Below are 27167 nucleotides of genomic sequence, written 5' to 3'. Positions count from 1 at the left end.
GTTGGTTTATATGCAGAAACAGGGGTGGGAGCAGGGGTAAGGTGGAAACAATAGGCGGGGATAGAGCCCAAAGAGAGGGAAGAGCAGTTGGATAGACAAAGGAGTTGAAAATGATCTGGTAAAAGAGTGAATAGCTGTTAATAGAGACTGTTAGTGATAACAATAGGTAATGTGTAACAGCAGACAATGTGATAACAAGGCCTGGCGTGGGGCAGGGGACCAGGACATGGGAGAATTCAGGCTTCAAAATTATTCTACTCAATACTGAGCCCAGAGGGCTGTAGGGTCCCCAAACAGTATATGAGCTGTTGTTCTTCCAGCTGGCACTGAGTTTTGCTGGAGCACAGCAACAAGCCTGAGACAGAGATGTTGGCCAGGGAACAGGGTTTTGTGTTAAAGTGGCAGGCAACTAGATGCTCAGGGTGTTTTTTTCAGGCAGAATGTAGATATTCTGTGAAGTGGTCACCCAGTATATGCTTTGTTTCCCCAATGTAGAGGAGACCACATTGTGAGCAGCGACTGCAGTAGTCTAGATTCTGAGAAGAGCAGGTGAAGTGCTGTTTCACCTGGAAGATAGGTTTGGGCCCTTGGGTACTGAGGAGGGGGGAGATGAATGGGCAGGTGTTACACCTTCAGCGGTTGCAGGAGAAGGTGCCGTAGGGCTGTGGGGGTGAAGGAAGAGTGGATTAGGGTGTCCCAGCAGAAATAGTCCCTGCAGAAGGCAGAGAAGGGAGGAGAGGGGAATATGTGTCTGGTGGTAGCATCTCGCTGGGGGTGGCAGAAATGGCGTCTGATAATCTTCTGGATGTAGTTGCTGGTGTGATGTTAGGTGAGGATAAGGGGAATCCTATTGCTGTTGTGGGAGGAAAGAGAAGGGGTGAGGCCAGAAGTGGAGGAGATGGGCCAGACCCGGCTGAGGGCCCTGTCAACAACAGCGCTGGGGAATCCTTGGTTGAGGAAGAAAATGGGCATTTCGGAGGTTCCCTTGTTTAAGATGGCCTCATCTGAGATGAAGGAACCGAGAAAAAGGACTGGAGTTGTTACAGGGGGCAGGATGCGAGGATGTATAGCCTCAGTAGCTATTAGCAGGCAAAGCAGCATTTTTACCAAGGTTTTTGAATTTAGACAATTAATTTAAAGCAGGACCTAGATACCAAAGCCCAATTAAATTTGAATCTGATGGCTTTGGCAATCTGGGACTAATTCTATTGTAAGAAATTAATAGGTCATCAAGGGTATAAAAAGGAGGCCGTCTGAAAATTGTTGGGAGAGCAAACTCCCACCTATTAAGAGAACAGGTCTCAACAGCCATCAGCTCTAAAGAAAGAGAAAATCTCTGGCTCCCACAGATATCTCTAAAATCTCAGAGTAAGCACTACCTAAGTAAAGGTACTACGGCACTCTACGTTAATATTCCTATACAAGAACTTGACAGTGGAAGATGTTCCTGACTGGTGGACAATGGAGAAGTCATAGAACATTCCGGAAGATTTATATTGGCTTTAATTTTGAGAGATTAAGCTTTAATTTTTAAAATTAGTTTTGCTTATATTGGTGCGCCTTTTATTTCTTGGAACAGTATACATTAGAATTTTCGGGAATAGTAGTAGTTAAGGGGGAATTGTTTGGTTTGTTAGTAGTTCTGTTAATTTGTTAACTGTTAGAGTTAGATAAATAAATTGTTACTTGATTATTGTAAAGTGAGCATCAGGGATTTCTTTCACTTAAACACCCCTTTATAACAGATTGGGAAGTGAGATGCAGGTATATTACTTTTCACATTTCCTTTAACAGATTACGAGGTGAAGTGAGCTTCTCTGGATGGTTTGGTTTTACTTATCAGTGGGTGGGAAGGTGGTTGGATCGACCTTCCTTTGTAGCATTCACGGATGCTGGTCGGCCTACTGAGTTTTTCCAGTAATTTCTGTTTTATTTTCTAATTTACAACATCCACAGTGCTTTCAGTTTTTAATAAAGTGATCCAGACACTTTGTTTCAGAGGGCAATCACACCCATCAGACTAAAATCAGATATCAAAATGGGCAGGAGATTGTGACTTCAAGTGAAGCAGGGATAGGGACCTGAGAAGCTTTGAGAAGTATTAGACCTTGTACTTGACCAACATTTATGAGGCTCTTGCAGGTTGTACGCATGAGACTGAAAACCATACCATGATGAGTGAACTAACCATGGCGCCTTGGTAGAGGGAACCATTCATGTGGGAGAATGAAATGAGAATGTGGGTGTGGTAGGGGACTGTACAATTAGGGGTTAGATACTGTTCTTTGCAGCTGTGAGCAGGTGTTCCAAAGGCTGGGCTGCCTGCCTGGCTCCAGAGTTAAGGGTATCTCCTTGGAGCTAGATAAGAACTTGGAGTGGAAGGGGAGGGATCCAGTAGACATCCATAATGGTACCACAACATTGATAGGACTAAAATGGAGGTTCTGCCGAAAGAATTGGAATGGTTAAGAATTAAATTAAAAAGCACAACCTCAAAGCTAAAATCTCTGGATTAATAGCTGAGCCGTGGGCAAACTGACATCAGGTAAATAAAATCAAGGAGTTAAAAGTTCAAAGATTGGTGTCAGAATGGATTTCAGTTCATGAAGCACTGGCACCAGTACTTGGAGAGAAGCCAACTGTTCTGTTGGGATAGAATGAGCTAAAGACCGTAAAGTCCTCTGGACCTGATGTGATTTGTATATTAGTACGTTAATAGAGCAAGCTACTGAGATAGTGTATGCACAAGTAATACTCTTTCAAATATTGCTGGATTCTGGAAAGGTGCTAGAGGATTAGAAAACTGATGATATAACACATTTATTCAAAAAAGGAGACCAAAAGCAAGTAACTACAGGCCAGTTAATTTAAGATCTGCTTCTGGAAAATGTCAAAATTTATTATCGAGGATATAATAGCAGAGCATTTAGGGATATATAACATAATAAAATTGACTTGAATTAGCCTTGAATGAGTGCAATGAAAAATTTGTAATGTCGCCACTTATGGCGCCATCTTAGGTACAGGCGATATAGAACATAGAACATAGAAAATAGAACATAGAACAATACAGTGCAGAACAGGCCCTTCGGCCCTCGATGTTGCGCCGACCTGTGAACTAATCTAAGCCCATCCCCCTACACAATCCCATCATCATCCATATGCTTCCAAGGACTGTTTAAATGCCCCTAATGTGCCTGAATGAACTACATTGGCAGGCAGGGTGTTCCACGCCCTTACCACTCTCTGAGTAAAGAACCTGCCTCTGACATTTGTCTTAAACCTATCACCTCTCAATTTGTAGCTATGCCCCCTCGTACAAGCTGCTGTCATCCTGCTTTCCCAGAAACCTCTGCTGTCCGAGGTGCTGCTGAAAACAGAAATGGAGGGCTCTAACGCTCGAGGTAAGCTTTTAAAGATTTAAAATCACTGACTCACCCGCTGAAAACAGAAAGGTATTTCTGCTGCTGTAAACAGAATACTGAAGTATATGTTACAAATTTAAAAGTATCATAAAAGTTGAGTGTAAGAATTTTGAAAAAAGATTTGTAGGTGGGGCACCAAGTGGGAGTAGAATGTTCCACGGATGCCACAAAGAGACAGGCAAAACTGAGGCCCATTCAGGTGCCCATGGGGAGTTTTCTTTTTAAAAAGTATGCAAATTTTAGTCTTTTCATGAAGTCTGTGCCAGCACCAAGACTTCAGACCACCCCCACTAAGTGTCTAGACAGCACTGGCCTTCAAACTTCAAGGCCTTACTTCCAGATCCCAAGGGCCTCGCCTCCATTCCGGGACTTGTCCACTCAGGGTCTCCCGTCCACTCCAGTCCTCATCTCCACTCAGGGTCTCCCCTCCACTCTGAGCCGAGACTTCACTCTGGGACTCGCCGCCCTAGTGCTGGCCTCTGTTTTGGGACTCGCTAACCTCCTCTCCAGGACTCCCCTCCAGGTCTTGCTGCCCCTGTGCTGTTCTGGCCTGACCTGGGACTCATTCCTGCCATGCTGGCCTGGCCTGGGAATTGCCTTCCTGACTTCTGCTCCAACACTCACCTTTCGGACTCACTGCCCCTGTGCCAGCCTGGTCTGGGGCTCACCTCAAGGGGCTCAAAGGCCTAGCCTGGGACTCGTTTCTGGGCTCACTGCCCCCATGCCAGCCTGGGACCCACCTCCAGGACTTGCCAGTGACAACCTTCAATCTCCTCCATTCGCGTCTGGGTAAGATTAATTTTGAAAAATGAAGCAGAGTCAGCATGGCTTCATGAAGGGAAAATCATGCCTAACACACTTAGAGTTCTTTGAAGACATAATAAATAGTTTGGATAGGAGGAAAGCAATTGGTATAATACATCTGAATTTCCAAAAGCTATTTGATGAAGTACCTCATGTTATGCTATTTTAATAAGAGCCCATGATATTGGGGATAGTATATTGGCGTGGATAGAGGATTGGCCAACGAAGACAAGATGGAGAGTGGATATGAAGGGGACTTTTTCAGGATGGCAACCTGTAGCTGTGAAGTGAAACAGGGATTGGTCTGGGGACAAAATTCTGCACCATATACATTGACTCCAAGGTCAGTGAATGCACTACTGCAAATTTTGCAGGTTATGCAAAATATAGGGTTGAGCTGTACAAAAGTTCTGATGGGCAACAACAGGGTAGATCAAAAGCAAGATTTCCCCTTAGTAGAGAGGTCAATAACCAGGGGATACTGTTTTAAGGTATGGTGTAAGATGTTCAGAGGGGATTTGAGAATGACATTTTTCATCCAGAGTTTCTGGAATTCACTGCGTAAAAGGATGGTAATGTCAGGAATCATCAAGGCATTTAAGAACTATTTAGATGAATATTTAAAATGCCATCATATACAAGATTACAGGTCAATGCTGAAAAATGGAGATTAGCTTAGATGGATTTTTGATGATTAGCACAGGCATCTGGGACCCTGATCCCACAAGGAAGGATATATTTCCCTCCCCACCTTTATCTGCCTTCCAGAGGGACTGCTGTCTCCATAGCTCCCTCTTCCCTCCACACTCCCCACTAGCCCCACCACCCTTGGCATCTTTCCCTGCAACCGCAGGAGGTCCTTCACCTGCCCCTACTCCTCCCCCCTCACCTCCATCCAAAGCCCCAAAAAAACCTTCCACATCCAACAGATGTTCACCTGCATGTACACTAATGTGGTCTATTGCATCCATTGTTCTTGATGTGGCTTCCTCTACATGGGTGAGACCAAGCAGAGGCTTGGAGACCGCTTTGTAGAGCACCTATGCTTGGTTCGCAACAAACGACAACACCTCCCAGTCGCGAACCACTTTAATTCTCCCTCCCACTCCCTGGATGACATGTCCATCCTGGGCCTCCTCCAGTGTCACAACGATGCCACCCCGAAACTAGAGGAAGCGCACCTCATATTCCGCCTTCGAAGCCTACAACCTAATGGTCTCAATGTGGACTTTACTAGCTTCAAAATCTCCCCACCCCCAACCTCACCAAGACCAGCACCCCCTCTCATCCCCGCCTCATTGGCCTGTTCATCTTCTCTCCCACCTATCCAGTCCTCCGACCTCACTGATCAATTCCCACCACCACCTAGCTACACTCACCTTTACTGGCTTCAACCCTGCCTCCTTGACTGGTCTGTCTTCTCTTCCACCTATCCGCTCCACTATCTACCAGCTGTCACCTGACTCCCCCACCCATCTATTTCAGAGCCCTCTTCCCTCCCCCATTTCTGAAGAAGGGTCCCAACCCGAAACATCAGCTTTCCTGTTCATCTGAAGTTGTGTGGCCTGCTGTGTTCCTCCAGGTCCACAATGTGTTATCTTGAGCTGAATGCCCTCTTTCCTTGCTGCAAAAACTGACTCTAATATTCACTAGGTTGATTCCAGGAATGGAAGCATTATCATATGAGGAGAGCTTCAGTAGTTTGCTTCTGAGAAGCAACGTACTGAATCACGCATTATTGTTCAGGGACTTGACAGAGCGGATGCGGAACAGTTGTTTCCCTTTGCATGAGTCCAGCTGAGTGGGCATAATTTCAGAATAAGGGGTCTTAATATAAGTCAGAGATGAGGTGGAATTTCTTCTTTGAGGGGACTGAATCTGTGGACTTCATTACCACAAAGGACTGTTGAGGCTGGGTTGTGAAGTACAGTCAAGGTTGAGAAAGACATTATTATTCAATAAGGGAATCAAGGATTTTCCGGATAAAGCAGGAAGGTGGAGTTGAGGAATATCAGATCAGCCAAGACCTCATTGAATGGTGGAGCAGTTTCAATGGGCTGAATAGCCAACTTTTGTTCCTATGTCTTATGGTCTTTTGATGCAACCATTCTACCAACTGAAGGTCCAATATTAATACCGCAACTCCACATAGTGGTGCAAGTTCCTTGATAGTCTATCAAACTTGTACTGCTGCTGAAGGGTATTCTTCAAATTCGTTCTCCTAGTAAGAGAAGTGGTGAGAAATACTTAGTATACATAAGAGTGGGATCCTGAAGCCAAATTCCAGATCATCAGGTTACATGCAAATTCCCACCAAATATAAGAAGTGGTTCATCCGCCAGGTGTGGCACTAATTAAATAATTAAATCTAATAATTAAAAATCTAATTTTGTTCTGCAACATCCTCGAATTCATTTTTTTCCCACTTCTCCCTCCTCTTAAGTAATTCATTCCTGCTGGGACAGAACTGCAGGAGCTCTTTTTGTTATCTTTTCCCAAAACATCTGTTCATCATGAGAAGGAGTAATTCATGCAATAGTAGGTCACAGTGCCATCCCTATCTTCCATCTGGGTGGCTATACTTTCTAATACTCTCCCAAATGGTGTCATTGCATATTTGAATGTTAAACCACAATCCATGGGAACAGCCTGCTTTCATGTATCTTAGCCAAGTTGATATTATTTATTTATTTATAGGCCTGAAGTATGTGGCTAGTTATTCAAGCATACAAACATCATAGCCAAGCTTATTTCTGTCCACCCTAAGCAGCACAAACTTAGTAGGAGTTGTGATCTTTACTAAGGAAACAGCCGCAACTGCATCAGTCCCAGCAGTACAAAAGTGATCTAGACAGTTTCTTTTTCTTTTTGTTTCTTTTTCTTCAATTTCAGCTCTTGGTTTAAATTCTAACTATTGTACTCTAAGATGGTGCCAGAGAGTGGTGACTTTGTACACTTTTCACTGTACTCCTGTACCTCGGCACACATGATAATAAATCCAACCTAAACATTGGCTTTGGGAAATGCTACTGCCATGGCAGACCTCTAACCCTGGAAGACAGTACCTTTGCCATTTCCTTCTTTGCTGATGAATATTCAGATTTCTTCAAAAACGACTGAGGCTCCTGCGTCCTGTTGTGCAGCTGCCTTCTGCAAATCGCCAGGATGTCGACCCAGCCAGGGCCCCAAGTAACACACAGAAGATTGCATTGAGTCACTAAATACCTTAACTGGATTACTACTGCTGCTGGGTAGGTTGTCATTACTACTGCAAAACCATTTTTAGGAAAAGTGTGAGATGATGGGAAATTGTTTGAGCAGCCAGCTGATGCTGCTGTTTCTGATTTTGCTGGCAAACCACCTCTAAAAGCTATCTTGACAGGTTGGGAAAATTCTGCATGTTATCTTTTAGGAGATACAAACAACAGGCAATGTTCTACTCTATCACTGCTGCTAAATCCAGTTACTAACTTTTATTATTTTATTACAAATAATATCACTTTAAAAATATCAAAGTAAGGAATTTCATCTAAACTACACAAAGGTAGAACAAAAGTTCAAAATAACATGGACTAGAAGATTAACTGATCTAAGTATTTATTCATATTCCTTCAAGAACATATAACTGTGAATGGGTTGTTACATAACGACAACCAAAAATTAATGCTGATCTCAGACACACTTCATCAAGAACTTTAGTAACTAAATTACATTACGATTGATATGATTTGCATTGTCAAGTTGGAATGTTACTTTTCACTGAAAAAACACAATGTTTGGTCCAAATCCCAGTTTACAGTTTACTATTGAGATTCATCATTGCAGAGTTCTAGTTACTTGCAATTGTACTGATTTACAATGTCAAGGTACTCTTGAACATCATCTTTGGATCCCATTACAATTGGTGCCCGCTGGTGAATGGACTCTGGTTTAATGTCCAGCACTGCCTGTTTTCCTGTTGTGGCCATGCCTCCCGCTTGTTCTATAATATAAGCCATGGGGTTGCATTCATACAAAAGCCGAAGCTATAAGAGAACATCAGGAGGTTAGTTTGATGTGGTAATGTGGTAGAATGTGGTAAACATTACAATATATGTTTTCTCAGCTTATCAGCTATTTTCAATGTCAGCTATTTTCCACTGATGACCTCAGAAGTCATCACTGGTCACCAGTGAGCATGCAAACTTATTTCTAATCAATGCCATTATTCAATGATGACCCAAAATCTATAGCCCATGTCCCATCAATGCTAGATTTTTGATCAGTTATTACAGCAGACCTGATAAATGAAGAAGACTGGGCTTGACTGTTTGCTTAACACTATGAGAAAAATTAATGCTAAATACACAGGGAAAAAAAAACTTAGGAAAAAACAAATAGTAATACAAAACCAACTTTTTTTTTGGAATCTTCAAAATTTGCAAGTTGACGAAATGAAAACCATACTGCAGATGCTAATTTTCAGGACCAGGCAAGCTGTCTGGCAATAATTAAGGGTTTTCATTGTGTTAAAATGACTGAATTAGATAAGCACTAGTATCAAGATGACCTTACTTTGTACCTCCCACTCAAGTTCAAGAACTTCATGTAGCTCAATGTTTTTGTGAGGCAGACAGTAAGAGGTCAATCTGCAAAGCTAAGTGCTGAGTGGCAAAACTCAGACAGCAGCTGCTTAATTTATTCAGTTAATTTTGCATCAGCTTTCACCTGAAATTGCTGTGCAATTACTGTGTAAATAATGCTGATCAATGTCAGCCTTACTGCTATTTTGACAGTAAATTCTGATTCCAAATAAATGTCACTAAAATGAAGGTATTGAAATACACCTTCTATTCTTCAAATACATTTTTTTGGCTGAAACTGCAAAAATGTAGGCACTGCTGTCAAGATCAACATTTATTGCTCATCACAAATCGCTGGCGAGATGATTGGGGTGAGCCATGTATTTAATTACTTGGTAGCTTGATTTCGAGGTCAGTGAAAAGTCAACCACAATACTAAGCTTCTGAAATCACATACCAGCTAGACTTGGTAAGGCCAACAGTTTTTCTGAAGAACATCAGTGAATCAAAATCTAGTAGTTACATCATCACCAATACTTATTCCAAATTTTTATTCTAAATTTATCTAATCTTAAATTCGGTAGTTGCCAGGGTGGGATTTGAACCATGTCTTCAATTCATTTGTCCTTTATCCAATAATGTAACCATTCTGGTGCTGACCTAAGTGAAACATTTTAGAATATCAAGCACAGATTCTTCACACATTTGTTCCTCTGCATCTATGTTTGTAATGCATTTAATCTCATTCAATTTTAGCTCAGTAATGAGACTCCATGAAGCTTAACTGTCGTTGTTCATCCACACCATCAGGTATTTGAAGACATTTGTCCCATAATAAAATTGATGCTTAGTTTCTGAAGAAAAAATGATGCTAAATCACCAGGAATTGACACTCAATTGTGGTTATAAAGTTTTGTGCCAGTGAATATTTATCAGCACATTGAGGTCCCATTGATAACTGAATTACAGAGATATAGCCGCCAAACATGCCTCTAGATATTCACAATTAAGTACTTAGCTAACACTGATTCTATGTTTGAAAGTAGGTCTTCAGCATTCTGTAAGATAATTCTGGACAGCTAAAGTTAGGTTGGTTTCTTTCATACCTTTCCTTTTGGACTTTTTAAGTTTGCCGGGTATAAGAAAATCCCTCCATACATCAGTGTTCTATGCACATCTGCAACCATGGATCCAATATATCTCGCACCATACGGAGAGCTACCATCCTGTGGGTTAAGGATTAGTAAAGTGACTTTCAGGAGCAATGAAGTCATGCAATTTCTACAGAAAAAAGTTGATGTTCGTTACCACACCTCTGGGTATTTCTTCTTTGTAATGTACTGTGCGACTGGTGTATCAAAGTACTTTGCATAGCCTTCATTAATACTGTAAATATTCCCTTTATTCTTCATGGTCACATTCCTGTTCACCAAAACAAATTCCCCAATGGCCTAACGACAAAAATTAAAGTCAGTGTAAGTGATAAATACATTGTTCAAAGCCAAGAATGAAATAACAACTGAAAACTTAGTAACAATTGCAAAGCATTTAATCTACATATTACTAGCATAATAAAATTGCAGTTCCAAGTTGACATTTACATTGTCTGTGTTTTAAGTCAAATAGCTGACATTGACAGATTGTAAATTTTATTCAAGAGATTTGTGTAGTCATTCCTGTTGTTTTCAAGGTCAGCTGAACCTAAACAATTAAATTGCACGTCAGAAAATGCAACATCTAGGTCTGGATTTCTGTTCCCAAGGAATTTTTCCTTCTTTTCACTACTGCCTCATGAAAATATCTCCCAGTGGCAGGATCTTGGTGCAAAGATGCACAGCTATGGGATAGATTTGGGCTGGCCATGGACACAGAAGCAGCCATAGGAACTGCCAGGTGCTAAGGCAGGATATCTACAAGGTATTCTGATTCTCCAGGATTACATTTGTTTTAGTGAACATTCGACCCTCTGGCCCTTACACCCACTTGCTATCACACTCATTTCCCAGGTCTACATATGTAAACTTATGCAATCCATGTTCTTCATTCCCATGATCCATCGTAGCCCCTATGCCAACTCTTCACACAGAGAGTGGTGGGCCTGTGGAATGCACTGCAGGCAGTGATAGTGGAGTCAGATACCTTTTAAGTGACTCTTGGATAGGCACATAGTGGATAGTAAAACGTAGGGTATGCAGGGAAGATTGATCTTAGTAGGATAATAGGTCGGAACAACATCTGGGCCAAAGAGCCAGTGCTGTGTTGTACTGTTCTATGTTCTATATTCATGCTAACCCACCCCCCAACATCTGCCCTCTATCAACTCACACTGCATCCAATAGGCAGACCACTGGAGTCATGCTAAGATTAAACAAAGGTTTAAATATTTATTACCTTTAGTACACTAAAAAGAAACTCTGAACCATGAAAGCCTATGCTACTGGAAACCAGTATTATAATATGAATATGGTACAAAGAGCCATGAAGTGGTTTTTCCTATTCTTTGCCACTAGAGACTCCTATGATGCCATTAAATACTTCTCAATGGCTGCCTCCAACAACAGCAAGATTGGATGGAGATTTTCTGGTTGGAGTTAAACCGTGGGCTCGGCAATTAATGATCCTTGTGGATCTTCCCCACTGTTAATAGCCTAGAAATCTGTGTTTGTATTAATTGTTGATTCTGTTAAACCTCAAAGAATTGCCAATTGTTCAGTGATTTATGGATCAATCTTTCCTTGAACTTGTTGGTCCATGAAAACCAAATGTGGTTGAATGAATTAGAGGAAAATGCTATTGAACATAAAATTGGCTAGCTTTGAAATCTCAAGCAGGTTTCACTGAAATTAATTGCCACAATTAAATTGTACACACAACACCGTGGTTTTTGAAAAACAAAAGCACAGGACAAGATCTTACCGGATCCAACATGAAGCAGTTCACTCCATTTCCTGAAGATAATACCAACATTGTGGCACTGCCATACAAAGCATAACCAGCTGCTACAATGTTATGACCTGGTTGCAAGGCATCCTTTTCACTTGGGGGGCCATCAGTAGTCTTAGTACATATAAAAAACAGGCGGTCACCAGACAGTAATTATTAGAAAGGTGTACAAAGATCTTACAAGTTAAAGGGTGAAAATCTTGATTTGGAACTGGAGAGATTTTTGCCGCATATTATCAGTGGAAATATGGAAGTTGTGACTTAGCATGCACTGGTCTACATAAAAACTGTGAACCTTTAGTACTTATGATTTTATAATTTTTCTAAAATATATACTGTTTTTGGGTATTCTTTGAGCTCCTGGAAAGTGGAGGTTTAAATGTATATTATCTAGATGAATTGAGTGAATTGAAACCACAATGTGACACATGGGTCAGTGGTCCAATGAATGTTTACACAGGAAAGAGTTAATAGTGTTTATCAGAGAATCCCCACAGTGGGGAAACAGGCCAGACCCATTCCCCTACCCCTGCATTTCCCATGTCTAACCCACCTAAACCTAAACATCCCTGAACACTACGGGCAATTTAGCATGGCCAATTCACCTAGGCTGTGCATCTTTGGTCTGCGGGAGGAAACCAGAGCACCTGGAGGAAACCCACACAGACCTGGGTAGAATGTGCAAACTACACACAGAAAGTCATATTAAAGACATATTGTTTGAGTTATCACTATGGACCATAGATGGCGACCAAGATTTATGAATTAACAAGATTGAGCATGACAACACAGGAAGAGACCATGGGATAACAAGAGAAAAAGGACAGACGTGAAAGTCAGTTTGCACATTTTAAAAAGGTGCAGATTTCAAGAAGCACAAGTTGTTTGTGCCACTAGCAAAAGTGGAAAACAAGAGCCTTCCACACTAGGATATGAACTGCCTTTAACTGTTAGGTATAACTTTTGTTGTTTAATAAGTTGATCTGATACCACTGTATCAGGTATCTCCTCGCCTAGTCTCAAAACTAATTACATCTGCAATACATGGTATTGTGGCCTCATTATCCAGAATCAGCAATCTGTAATCCTGATTGATTGGGATACAACTCCTTTTCTGCACTGATAATACAACGAATTCGAAGGGCCAAAAAGTGATCATGAAAAGTTGTTAGAAAAACAAAATGAAGAAGAATCCCAAGGCTTTTTATACACATATAGAAAGCAAGAGGATGGCCATGGAATGGGTTAGCCCATTCAAAGACAAAGGAGGGAAACTGTGTGGATCCAGAAGAGGTAGGAGAGGTCCTAAATGAATATTTTGTGTCAGTAATCAGAGAAGGCAGTGTTGAATTTCTAAGCCAAGTTGCCATTAAAATGGAAGAGGTGTTGTGCGTCTTTAAGAAGTATTAGGGTAGATAACTTGAATATTACAGCAAGGATCTGTTTTGGGGCCACTGCTGTTTGTCATTTTTATAAAAGACCTGGATGAGGGTGTAGAAGCATGGGTCAGTAAATTTGTGGATGACACTAAACTCAGTGGAGATGTAGACAGTGCGGAAGAATGTTGCAGGTTACAGAGGAACATAGATAAGCTGCAGTGCTGGGCTGAGAGGTGGCAAATGGAGTTTAATGCAGAGAAGTGTGAGGGGATTCACTTTGGAAGGAGTAAAAGGAATAGAGAGTTTTGGGCTAATGGTAAGATTCTTGGTAGTGTGGACGAGCAGAGGGATCTCTATGTCCATGTGCATAGATCCCTGAAAGTTGCCACCCAGGTTGATTGAGTTGTTAAGAAGGCGTACAGTGTGTTAGGTTTTACTGGTAGAGGGATTGAGTTTTGAAGCCATGACATCATGTTGCAGCTGTACAAAACTCTGGTGCAGCCGCACTTGGAATATTGCGTACAGTTCTGGTTGCCACATTATAGGAAGGATGTGAAAGCATTGGAAAAGGTGCAGAGGAGATTTACCAGGATGTTGCCTAGTATGGAGGGAAAGTCTTATGAGGAAAGGCTGAGGGACTTGAGGCTGTTTTCGTTAGAGAGAAGAAGGTCAAGAAGGTGACTCAATAGAGACATACAAGATGATTAGAGGATTAGATAGAGTGGACAGTGAGAGCCTTTTTCCTCGGATGGTGATGGCTAGCATGAGGGGAAATAGCTTTTTTTAAATTGAGGGGTGATAGATAAAGGGCAGATGTCAGAGGTAGGTTCTTTACTCAGAGGATAGTAAGGGCATGGAATGCCCTGCCTGCAACAGTGGTAGACTCGCCAACTTTAAGGGCATTTAAATGTCACTGGATAAACATATGGATGATAACGGAATAGTGTAGGTTAGATGGGCTTAAGAATGGTTTCAGAGATCAGCGCAACATCGAGGGCTGAAGGGCCTGTGCTGCGTTGTATGTTCTACGTTCTGTGTTCTATGTTCGAAGGTAGATTTCTGAAGAAGGGTCCAGATCCAAAACGTCAGCTTTCCTGCACCTCTGATTATGGTTGGCCTGCTGTGTTCATCCAGCTATACACCTTGTTATCTAAGGTAGATAAGTCCCTAGGTCCTGCTGGGATCTATCCCAGAATATTGAGGGAGGGAAGAGAACAAATAGCTGGAACAGTGACAGACATTTTCGTATCCTCTTTGGCCACAAGTGAGGTCTCAGACGACTGGAGAATCGCCAATGTGGTCCCTTTGTTTAAGAAGAGAAGCAAGGATAATCCAGGAAATTACAGGCCTGTGAGCCTTGTGTCAATGGGTGGGAAATTATTGGAAAAGATTTTCAGTGTCAAGATCTATATGCATTTGGAAGAAAAGGGACATATTACTCATAGACAGCATGGTTTTGTGCAGGGGAGGTCCTGTTGCACTAACTTGATTTTTTTTTGATGAGGGAAAAGCAGTTCATGTTCTCTAAATGGACTTCAGTAAAGCCTTTGACAAGATTCCTCATGGCAGACTGATACAAAAGTTGAAGTCACATGGTGTCAGGGTCAAGCTGGCAAGACGGATACAGAACTGGCGTAGTCATAGGAGACAGAGCATAGTGGTGAAAGGATGCTTTTCGGAAAGGAGGGTTATGACTAGTGATGTTCCACAGGGATCAGTGCTAGGACCTCTAATGTTCACGGTCTACACAAATTATTTGGAGGAAAATGTGGCTGGTCTAATTAGAAAGTTTGTGGATGATACAAAAATTGGCAGAGTTGCAGACAGTGAGGAGGATTTTCTAAGGATACAGCAAGATATAGATCAGTTGGAGACGTGGGCAGAAAAAAAAGCAAATGGAGTTTAATCTGGACAAAGTGAGGTGATGCATTTTGGAAGGTCAACTGCAGGTGGAATGTGCTCTTAGGAGTATTGAAATAATGAAGAATCTGGGTGTGCAGGTCCACCGATCACTGAAGGTGGCAAGGAGTATAGGGATATGCAAATTATGCTGTAGCTTGATAGAACTTTAGTTTGGCCATACTTGGAATATTGCGAAAATTTCTGGTCACCACATTACTAAAAGGATGCGAATGCTTTGGAGAGGATGTAGATAATTGCAGTTGATGTTGTGTACCCAGCTGATCATGTATTTTCTTGGGGCAGCTACTACTCTGGGATAGCGATCTGAAGGAGTGGATGCCCCACCATTACACCCCCTGCAATAAGTGAAGTCACTCTAGATAAAAGTAAGTTTAACTTTGAAACAAAAAGCAGAATTCCCATTTAAACTTTTCTCACTTGATTTTGCTTTTTTAAAATTTCAATGGTAAAGATGTTACCTTTCTATAAATGGAAAAAATTGTTCCGATGGAAACAAGACAGTCTATGTTAGAAGAGCCATCTAGTGGATCAAAGCAGACAATGTACTTCCCCTGAAATTTTAATAACAAGATAGTCAGTACAGCAGTGATAATGAGGACTGCAGATGCTGGAGAATCCAAGATAATAAAATGTGAGGCTGGATGAACACAGTAGGCCCAGCAGCATCTCAGGAGCACAAAAGCTGACGTTTCGAGCCTAGACCCTTCATCAGAGAGGGGAATGGGGTGAGGGTTCTGGAATAAATAGGGAGAGAGGGGGAGGCAGACCGAAGATGGAGAGAAAAGAAGATAGGTGGAGAGGAGAGTATAGGTGGGGAGGTAGGGAGGGGATAGGTCAGTCCAGGGAAGACGGACAGGTCAAGGAGGTGGGATGAGGTTAGTAGGTAGGAGATGGAGGTGCGGCTTGGGGTGGGAGGAAGGGATGGGTGAGAGGAAGAACAGGTTAGGGAAGCAGAGACAGGTTGGACTGGTTTTGGGATGCGGTGGGGGAAGGGGAGATTTTGAAGCTGGTGAAGTCCACATTGATACCATTGGGCTGAAGGGTTACCAAGCGGAATATGAGTTGCTGTTCCTGCAACCTTCCGGTGGCATCATTATGGCACTGCAGGAGGCCCATGATGGACATGTCATCTAAAGAATGGGAGTGGGAGTGGAAATGGTTTGCGACTGGGAGGTGCAGTTGTTTATTGCGAACCGAGCGGAGGTGTTCTGCAAAGCGGTCCCCAAGCCTCCGCTTGGTTTCCCCAATGTAGAGGAAGACACACCGGGTACAATGGATGCAGTATACCACATTGGCAGATATGCAGGTGAACCACTGCTTAATATGGAGAGTCATCTTGGGGCCTGGGATAGGGGTGAGGGAGGAGGTGTGGGGGCAAGTGTAGCATTTCCTGCGGTTGCAGGGGAAGGTGCCGGGTGTGGTGGGGTTGAAGAGCAAACAAGGGAGTCACGGAGAGAGTGGTCTCTCCAGAAAGCAGACAAGGGTGGGGATGGAAAAATGTCTTGGGTGGTGGGGTCGGATTGTAGATGGCGGAAGTGTCAGAGGATGATGCGTTGTATCCAGAGGTTTGTGGGGTGGTGTGTGAGAACGAGGGGGATCCTCTTTGGGCAGTTGTGGCGGGGGCGGGGTGTGAGGGATGTGTTGCGGGAAGTGCAGGAGACGCGGTCAAGGGCGTTCTCGACCACTGTGGGGAGAAAGTTGCGGTCCTCAAAGAACTTGGACATCGGGGACGTGCAGGAATGGATTGCCTCATCATGGGAGCAGATGCGGCAGAGGAATTGGGAATAGGGGATGGAATTTTTGCAGGAGGATGGGTGGGAGGAGGTGTATTCGAGGTAGCTGTGGGAGTCGGTGGGCTTGAAATGGACATCAGTTACAAGCTGGTTGCTTGAGATGGAGACTGAGAGGTCCAGGAAGGTGAGGGATGTGCTGGAGATGGCCCAGGTGAACTGAAGGTTGGGGTGGAAGGTGTTGGTGAAGTGGATGAACTGTTCGAGCTCCTCTGGGGAGTAAGAGGCGGCGCCGATACAGTCATCAATGTAACGGAGGAAGAGGTGGGTTTTGGGGTCTGTGTAGGTGAGGAAGGGGGACTGTTCCACGTAACCTACAAAGAAGCAGGCATAGCTGGGACCCATGCGGGTGCCCATGGCCACCCCCTTTGTCTGTAGGAAGTGGGAGGAATTGAAAGAGAAGGTGTTGAGGGTGAGGACAAGAAAGGGGGTGGCCATGGGCACCCGCTTGGGCCCCAGCTATGCCTGCCTCTTTGTAGGTTACGTGGAACAGTCCCTCTTCCACATCTACACAGGCCCCAAACCCCACCTCTTCCTCCGTTACATTGATGACTGTATCGGCGCCGCCTCTTACTCCCCAGAGGAACTCGAACAGTTCATCCTCCTTCCGACACTTCCTCCGACACTTCTGCCATCTACAATCCGACCCCACCACCCAAGACATTTTTCCATCCCCACCCTTGTCTGCTTTCCGGAGAGACCACTCTCTCCGTGACTCCCTTGTTTGCTCTCCAACCCCACCACACCCTGCACCTTCCCCTGCAACCGCAGGAAATGCTACACTTGCCCCCACACCTCCTCCCTCACCCTTATCCCAGGCCCCACGATGGCTTTCCATATTAAGCAGAGGTTCACCTGCACATCTGCCAATGTGGTATACTGCATCCATTGTACCCAGTGTGGCTTCCTCTACATTGGGGAAACCAAGCGGAGGCTTGGGGACCGCTTTGCAGAACACCTCCGCTCGGTTCGCAATAAACAACTGCACCTCCCAGTCGCAAACCATTTCCACTCCCCTCCCATTCTTTAGATGGCATGTCCATCATGGGCCTCCTGCAGTGCCACAATGATGCCACCGGAAGGTTGCAGGAACAGCAACTCATATTCCGCTTGGGAACCCTTCAGCCCAATGGTATCAATGTGGACTTCACCAGCTTCAAAATCTCCCCTTCCCCTACTGCATCCCAAAACCAGCCCAGTTCGTCCCCTCCCCCCACTGCACCACACAACCAGCCCAGCTCTTCTCCTCCACCCACTACATCCCAAAACCAGTCCAACCTGTCTCTGCTTCCCTAACCCGTTCTTCCTCTCACCCATCCCTTCCTCCCACCCCAAGCCGCATCTCCATCTCCTACCTACTAACCTCATCCCACCTCCTTGACCTGTCCGTCTTCCCTGGACTGACCTATCCCCTCCCTACCTCCCCACCTACACTCTCCTCTCCACCTATCTTCTTTTCTCTCCATCTTCGGTCTGCCTCCCCCTCTCTCCCTATTTATTCCAGAACCCTCACCCCATCCCCCTCTCTGATGAAGGGTCTCGTCCCAAAACGTCAGCTTTTGTGCTCCTGAGATGCTGCTGGGCCTGCTGTGTTCATCCAGCCTCACATTTTATTAGTCAGTATAGCAGTTGATTCCTTTTCCACACAACTTTGCCTACATTGTAAGAAAACACGATACTACAAGAGTGATGCAACATTTGAAATTTTTGTTTCTGATAAACTTTTTCTTTTGTTTTTCACTTTCTTTTCCACTTCATTATCCATCCTGCCCACAGACACACACACACACACACTCACACTCGGGTGAAGTAAGAAAAATGGCTGGCATTTTGCTTCTGTACTTTTCATTAGATTCTGACATACGTTCAACAAGCTGAGAATTTATGGAGTCTAGAGATCATGTCAATAGGCAAAGAGGTCAAGGGGTCAAAGGAAATGGGGTAGCTTATCCCATCACATTCCCACTACCACTGGTAATTTACCAGCAGTAAGAAAGGTGTGACCCTCCTGCCTGAAGCCTGTTGATGGGCCATCACCTGTGCCACAATGGGGAGGTGGCCAGGAAATCTTTGGTGGCTTTGCTGCAGACCCGGGGCCAGGGTGGGGGTGGGGGTGGGGGCGCGGGGGTTGGCCATCCAGCTTTGACCCCTTGCAGCAAAAGGCCACCCCTACAGAACCATCAATCCATGCTCTTAGAAATCTCATCCCTTCCCTCATCACACCCCTGCTCCCAAATCAACAGACTGACTGGCCAGCCCCAGGGAACCCTACTCCACTCCCGAGTTCTGGGCATTGCCCTATGTGGCTAACCTTGCTTGGTTGCGGACCCAGTGTTGACCAGGACTCCCAGTGATTCTGTCAGGACTGAAGAGGTGATAGAGAATTACCAGCTGTCTGATTCACAGGTAGCTCTGGGGTGGGGTGAGCAGACCTGCCCCTTTGTGATGTTCAGAACTCCAGTCACAGGCCAATAATTGACTGCTGTTCAAAAACCTGGATTGGTCAATCTAATAACTGGCCATGAGGGAGGTTGCGCCAGCGCTCTAATTAAATTCTAGTTGTTAATACTGTGTACCCATTCACAGATGCTGCCAGACTTACTGAGTGGTTTCTGTTTGTATTTGAGACCTCCAACATTTACAGTATTTTAATTTTGCACAAAACAGAAGTTATTGAAAAACATGAGGTATTGCTGGCTTTCCTTACGGCTTGCTAAGATAAACCAATTCAACAGAATAAAGAGGACTGATGCAAATTCTCCTGATCCATGTGGTCCAATACCATAATTACTGAAATTTCCCACTGTTTTTTACCCAGCTGTATTTAAAGATAAAAGCAACTTACACAAAATTGTTCCTATAGGATCTGGACGATGTTTAAAAGATAATGTTGGAACATCAAACACAGAGAAGCTGGTGAAGTGGCAGGCTAATAGCATATGAAATTCAATGAGAGAAGTATGATCTGATTAATTTTGATTACACTAGTAGAACACTGAGACAAAGTAAAAACACAAGGTACCATTAGAATGGGTAAAGGAGGCAGAAGGACCTGGGTGCGCATGTGAATAATTCATTGAAAGGGGGAGAAAAGGTTAGTTATGGTTAATAAACTATACAGCATCCTAGGCTTTACCAATAAAGCTTTGGAGTACAAAGGCAAGGAGGTTGTGTTAAATTTGGCTAAAAGTTGAGTTTAGCCTCAACCGGTGCATTGTGTCTACTTCTGGGCACCACATTTTTGGAAAGATGAAGGCATTAGAGGGAGTGCAGTAAAGGCTTCATTGCATGGGCCCAGGAATGAAGGAATTCAGTTATATAGATAAAATTTGCAACTACTTTTCTTGGAAGACAGAAAGTCCAGGTCAGACTTGGCAAGTGAATAATGAGGGGTCTGACAGATTGGACAGGAACAAACTGTTTCCACTGTAGGAAGAATTGGGAATGAGTACAGATTTGTGGAAATTAGCAAGAGAAGCAATGGGGGCTTGAGGAGAATCTTTTGCAGACAGGAAGGAGTTAAGATCTGGAACTCTCTGCCTGAGATCGAATCCACCTCATCTCAAAGAATTCAAGAAGGTTTTGGATCATGAACTGAAAAGGAAGAATGTGTATGATTACATAGAGAAGGCAGAGAAATGACTAAGGACATTTCTCATTTAGGCAGTTGGTGCAGATATAATGGGCTGAATGGCCTCCTTCGGTGCTGTAACAATTTTATGGTCTGAACTTACAGTTTTAGACTAAGACCAAATTGCATCTTCTGTTTTTGCCAGGAGGCCTAGCTAGGTTTCTTGTGGTATCTTACCAAACTTTCTGCAGTGACTACATACCAAGTCCTATGGTGTCCCTCAATTCCAATTCCAGTCTTATCTTAACAAACATCATTCTTGGAACAACTTGCTCCTCAGCAGATATTTTGAAATTCAACAGTGTCCCTTGCAGGTATGGTGCATCCAGACAAGCATTGTCAGTGCTGAGGTGCCCTGTACAGTTCCTGAAATCAGTGCTTCACTTTACTGACAGGGTCCTACGGACAGTGTCATGCAGTGGATAGGACTTACTCTTCCGCCAGGAACAACAGTGGAGACCACAACACCAGACCATGCCAGCCTGGTCCGAGGTTACCACTCAGGTCAGCGTAGTCTCAACCTTCTAGAAGAATGCCAAGCAATGTATTTAAAAGGTCAATGATCTTCTCAACTCTGCTAGCATAAGTGCTACCATCTTCTTTCAGACATCACACACTATCTCTGCTGTACCCACTTCATACGAAGCCTCTTGCTCTACTACTCTGTTTAAGGCCCATATCACCTTCCCTCATTTGCTATCACCTACTCCAATCACAGACCAAACTAACTGTGCCAAAATCAGTCTCTCAGGGCACCTCCCAGATGACAAGAAATTAGTAGCTCTGCCACTTTCATTTCCTATAATAGCTGCCTCGCTCTCATTCCAGGAGGAAGGCAGCACAATAAAGACAGAAATATTCAAAGTCAGGTAATCATCTGCCCGATATTCAGTCCCTCACACCTTATTTGGACAGCATCCTGATTCTGACCAGCTTAAATGCGTGATGAACCATTTGAAGCCCCTGAACTGATAACAATGGCTGCCCCTGACTTAGAGTGCTAGGATTCCCTGAGCAAAGGCTACCTTCCTTGACTTGACTGAAGTCGGCTATCATGACAAGTTTCCATCCTTTATATTTGCACTTGGCAGCAAGGAAGATTGAAGTAGAAGAGCATGTTATATCAGGCTGAGGAGGAAAAGCACAAAAAAGGTAAGGCAATGCAAAGCAGAGATGTGGTGAGCATCCAGATACGCTCAGAGTGAATGAGCACTATGAATGAGTGAGCGCAGAGCCCAGAAAGTCCAGTCCGTGAGCTGGCTGTGACTTCCTAAATACACAATGTCTATGCTTCAGCATTACAGTGATAGTTGCTGGTGCAGTTGGAGGCGCAGTACTGAAATGCTGAAGCATCCTTCAAGTGGATCAGAGATGTGCCATGAGGGTTGTTAGAGGCTGGCACACTTCAAATGCCAAAATCTGTGGATAAGGAGTGCATGTGGCCAGTGCTCTTGGACTGTGCCCAGGGATGTCAGTGCCCAGTGTCCAACATGGGGTCCTCTGAACAAACGATGAGCTAAATCTGCAAGGTACCAGACAGAAAGCTGAAGATTGAGGTAAATTGGGCTGTCAACTAGGCATTTTGCAGATTATTTGCCAACTTGCCATTGCCTAGTGAGAAACTTGCCACTTCTGAACAAGAATAAGCCAGCTCAGCGAGCAAATCAACAACCTCACCCACAACCTGAGCTGCAGATCTTTGCCAAAACTTTAAACTTGCTACTCCACTTGTGAAAAGCAGAAGAGATGGCAAGAGATGCCCCCAACTTGGAGATGCTGCTGCACATTTCACCATAGCTCACTTCACTCAACCCCTATAAGATAATGCCTGATGATGCTATGCTCCTTTAAAGAATGTTAACAAACAAAGCTGCTGCCAACATAATGTGCTGCTGGCTGCAAGATGTTAACAGCATTGTGTTGCTGAGCAGGTTTAAATTCACAGATTCACAGTAAATCCATATCTGAAATTTGAGGCTATTCCTAGATTGGACAAACTGAGGAGTATTTAATGCATAAGGTCATACAATCAAACACGGAAACAGACCCTTCTGTTCAATCATTTATGACGACCAGGCTTCCCAAACTAAACTAGTCCCATTTGTCTGTTTGCCCATATCCCTCTAAACCCTTTCCTAATCATGTACATGTCCAAATGTCTTTTAAACACTGCAACTGTACCTATATCTACCACCTTCTCTGGCAATTCATTCCATATACACACCACTCGCTGTGTGACAAATTTGCCCTGGGTCCCTTTTAAATCTTTTCCCTCTCTCCTTAAAATTATGCCCTCTAGTTTTGAACTCCCCTACCCTAGAGAAAAGAACTTTGTTATTCACCTTATCAATATCCAACATGATTTTATAAACTTTTATAGGTCCCCGAGCCCTCCTATGTTCTCAGGAAAATAGACCTCTCCTTACAACTCAAGCCCTCCAATCCCGGTAACGTCCTTGTAAATCTTTTCCGCACCCTTTCCAATTTAAAAATATCCTTCCTACATAGTATATATGCTTAATCATATACAACATACTGTGGTACTTATCCAAAAACCAAATGTTCTCTAATTTTGAAGAAATTGTTGTCTTTACAGCAAAAACAAAATCCCAGGAACTAACCTGTTGATCTGGGTCCACAATGATGGCATCTTTTTCTTCTTCAGACACAAGAACACATGTGCTGAATGAAGATTTTAACATATTCATTACCACGTCATTGGCAAGTACATCAAGCTTCTTCACCTCATCCCCTGTCACATTGACTGTGCTTCCAGAAAGCCCATAACTAGAAAATGAATTGGATGTCAGCATTATTATTCATGAGTACATACAAACCAGAATTCATGTTGAATGCATCAAGTTAACAGAAATTACATGTTTTATCTGTGAATATTGTTCAAGTTAATATTTTACTGAAATTCAGCCACTTCCATTCCTGATATTTGCCCTCTTTTAACATTAATAATGATTTATTTATCTGAGGGTCCCAGCGTGATTTATAGTATTGCTTTAAAAATATCCCTAAGAATTGAACAGGCCAAGTTGTTAATGAATAAAAGCAGAGGGAGCCGTCTTTGTAACTGGAGATCATTTTGTTAAGGCCATATTGTGCATTAATGGGTGTTATTTGATAACTCATTTTCACAGTTTCTTATTGTCTGCCTCTGCAAACAGACAAAAAATGTCATTAAGATGTGGTCATTAGTGCATCTCAAAAGAATTGCTTTTGGCAGGAAGGTGTCATACTACAATTTGTCTTATTATTTAGTATAGTCCATCATTTTAACTGTAAAAGGAGAATGCTGAATGCAGATCATTAAAGACAATTTGTTCTCATTGCCCTATTATGTGGATACAAAAGTTCCATAACTGAATGAAAGGGATAAATCTGTCATGAGATCAGAGGGAAACAAACTAGGCTATACTATATCTCTATTGAACTAGCCATAAGTGCAGTGAGTGCTTTATGGTGAAAGTCACATCACAATGACAAGCCAGGAGGCACATTAGTATGATATTGCATTTGTATCATAAACATCCCCATTTTCCTCCATGGTTTTATTATTAACACTGAGTTAAGTTTTCCCCAATGCTCACAACCATTCTCATACATTAGCAGTTATTCTCATCAGTCTCCGCATGTGCATTGTACACATAAATCATACAGATCTCTTAATGGTACACTTATACATTACTCAGATGAAAGAACAATGACAATGTTTACTTATTCGGGCACATTGATCCCATGTCAGTTGTGTGGTAACTGCTGCTGTTCCATTTCCCATTTTTGGGGCGCTGCAGACCTCTGCAACTAGTAGTTTATTGGCAGCTGGGGCAAATGATGAGTTTGTATCTTCCCAAATGGCTGTTTTAGTGAAGGAACAGCTTCTCCTGTTGCATGTATGTATGTATATGTGGTTACAATTATATATTTGTTAATTCACAATTGAGGTGACAATTGCTCTACATGGGTCCTAAGTTATTTGACATGACTGAATGAGAGTGTTGAAAGTTTGTTGTGTGACTGGCTTTCCAGTGTTCAAAACTGGTGATGAAATTTGGCTTTCCACCATTTTACCTTGATTTTATCACTTATGCATGTTACTACTTCTGCCTTCGCCAGCATTTTTGAAGAGTAATTTGTGTGAGGTACGAATTAAATCTTGTACCAAACTCCTTTCCACTCAAAGATTGCTTTGTATACATCTGTGTTACATTTGCTCAATTCATCTATGATTCCTTTGGCAACTTTCACTGCCACTTCAGTCTTTCCAATTGACTGAACATAATACGGTGAGAATATATGGTCTTATATTTGTTAATCCTTTATGAGGTGGCTAACTTCTTCACTTGTGAACTTGTCACTCATTACAATGTCTGGAATACTGTAACAATTACAGTGTGTTTTTGGGTATTTCACAATCTCAGTGTTCGTCATTGACGCCGGCTGATCTACATCTTAGTAGTCAGAATAGTTATTTATGGTGACAAAATAATCAGATCCTGTGTGAAGAAGGCCAAGATAATAAAGTGTGAAGCTGGATGAACACAGCAGGCCAAGCAGCATCTCAGGAGCACAAAAGCTGACGTTTCGGGCCTCGACCCTTCATCAGAGAGGGGGACGGGGTGAGGGTTCTGGAATAAATAGGGAGAGGGGGGGAGGCGGACCGAAGATGGAGAGAAAAGAAGATAGGTGGAGAGGAGAGTATAGGTGGGGCGGTAGGGATGGGGATAGGTCAGTCCAGAGAAGACGGACAGGTCAAGGAGGTGGGATGAGGTTAGTAGGTAGGAAATGGAGGTGCGGCTTGGGGTGGGAGGAAGGGATGGGTGAGAGGAAGAACAGGTTAAGGAGGCAGAGACAGGCTGGGCTGGTTTTGGGATGCAGTGGGGGAAAAGGGGAGATTTCGAAGCTGGTTGCAGTGGGGGAAGGGGACAAACCCAAAACCAGCCCAGCCTGTCTCTGCCTCCCTAACCTGTTCTTCCTCTCACCCATCCCTTCCTCCCACCTCAAGCCACACCTCCATATCCTACCTACTACCTCATCCCGCCTCCTTGACCTGTCCGTCTTGCCTGGGCTGCCCTATCCCCTCCCTACCTATACTCTCCTCCCCACCTATCTTCTTTTCTCTCCATCTTCAGTCCGCCTCCCCCTCTCTCCCTATTTATTCCAGAACCCTCACCCCATCCCCCTCTCTGATGAAGGGTCTAGGCCCGAAACGTCAGCTTTTGTGCTCCTGAGATGCTGCTGGGCCTGCTGTGTTCATCCAGCTTCACACTTTATTATCTTGGATTCTCCAGCATCTGCAGTTCCCATTATCACTAAAGAAGGCCAATCCCAAGTTTCATTATGTGGGCTGACTGAGATGTCAGGTGTCATCTGCAGTCCTCCAGTTTGCTTAGGTTGGTCGTCATTAAAAGAAGCACTGCAATGCCTGATGTAATTATTGATTTCATTTCTCATATTTGGCCAGTAGAGATATTCTCTATTCAATTGAGTTAGTAATTTTCATAATGCGTTTTAGCATTGCTCCTCTTTGAAAAACAATTCTATTTCTTTTGTATAAATATGTTACCTTCCACAGTCATTTCATCTTTGTGTGCCCAAGACACTCTTATAAATACAAGAATGACTGATGCTTTAAGAACAACCTTTCATCGCTACTTCTTGCAACACTTAGAAAGTCGCAACTTGTTTGGTATTTCACTTGATTTGAGCCAGGTGCTTGTTGTTAGATTCAGTACCTGTCCCGGGTCAGATCATAACAAACTGCTGCTTCACTTTGAAACAGGAAGATTTCACACTGCAGCAGCATCCTACATAGGAAGTGCTCCTCTTCACAGCATGTCAACCATGTACATATGTTTTCCTCCCTCGTATGTCACATCCAGGTTATCACACTCCAGATTAGGGCGGCACGGTGGCTCAGTGGTTAGCACTGCAGCCTCACAGCACCAGGGACCCGGGTTTGATTCCAGCCTCGGGTGACTGTCTGTGTGGAGTTTGCACATTCTCCCGTGTCTGCGTGGGTTTCCTCCAGTTTCCTCCCAAAGTCCAAAGATGTGCAGGCTGGGTGGATCGGCCATGCTAAATTACCCAGTGTTCAGGTGTGTGGGGGTTCTAGGGGGATTTTTCTGGGTGGGATGCTCCAAGCTCAGTGTGGACTTATCGGGCCAAAGGGCCTATTTCCACACTGTAGGTAATCAAAAAAAATCTAAAATATTTCTGTATTTGGAGTGACATTCTTTCAGATACTCTGGAGCAGATAGTAGCAGCTCGAGGAAAATGCTCTGAAGTAGCTTGTGGTCAGGCCTGATTTTCACGTTGCCTTATACAAGTAGGTACTGATGAAAAGCAAAGATAATGTCCAGGCACTCCTTGATCCAGGTGTAACATCATTCTCTTTGTGTTAATGCCCTGGATGCAAATGAATGGTAATTCTTGCTGCATTAGGTTTGCTCCAATTTCAATGTCACAGTCTTTAACATTGCATGGAATCTCATCATTTATGTCTGTATTGCTGTTACCAACACAAGTAGTTTGATTTTGGTAAAAGCCACTTGTTTTGAGCACCAATACCACTGCATATCGTTGGCAATGGGATGACATAATTCACACAAGTTACAAACCGGACAAGAAATTTGCTGAAAAAGTTGACCAATCAAACAAATCATTCACTTATTTTACATAAGTTGGTCACCGCATTGCTG

The 27167-nt window shown here is 43.3% G+C and overlaps 1 protein-coding gene across 1 annotated transcript in view; it reads right to left on the bottom strand.

Moving 5' to 3' along the window:
- Window positions 1–7809: 7809 nt before the first annotated feature.
- LOC125451157 (fructose-1,6-bisphosphatase 1-like) overlaps window positions 7810–27167 on the bottom strand; it is a 34565-nt gene continuing 15207 nt past the window's right edge. The window contains exons 2-7 of the mRNA XM_048527948.2: window positions 23079–23244; window positions 15495–15587; window positions 11708–11848; window positions 10105–10242; window positions 9898–10017; window positions 7810–8254 (exon numbers count right to left, since the gene is read on the bottom strand). Of these exons, the coding sequence (XP_048383905.1) occupies window positions 8063–8254; window positions 9898–10017; window positions 10105–10242; window positions 11708–11848; window positions 15495–15587; window positions 23079–23244 (850 nt within the window). The 3' untranslated portion in view covers window positions 7810–8062. The remainder of the gene's footprint in view (window positions 8255–9897; window positions 10018–10104; window positions 10243–11707; window positions 11849–15494; window positions 15588–23078; window positions 23245–27167) is intronic.

The sequence above is a fragment of the Stegostoma tigrinum genome, chromosome 3 (genome assembly GCF_030684315.1).
Source record: "Stegostoma tigrinum isolate sSteTig4 chromosome 3, sSteTig4.hap1, whole genome shotgun sequence".
Lineage (NCBI taxonomy): Eukaryota > Metazoa > Chordata > Chondrichthyes > Orectolobiformes > Stegostomatidae > Stegostoma > Stegostoma tigrinum.
The sequence above is the reverse complement of the archived record's forward strand: the minus strand, read 5'-3'. Positions and strand labels throughout refer to the sequence as shown.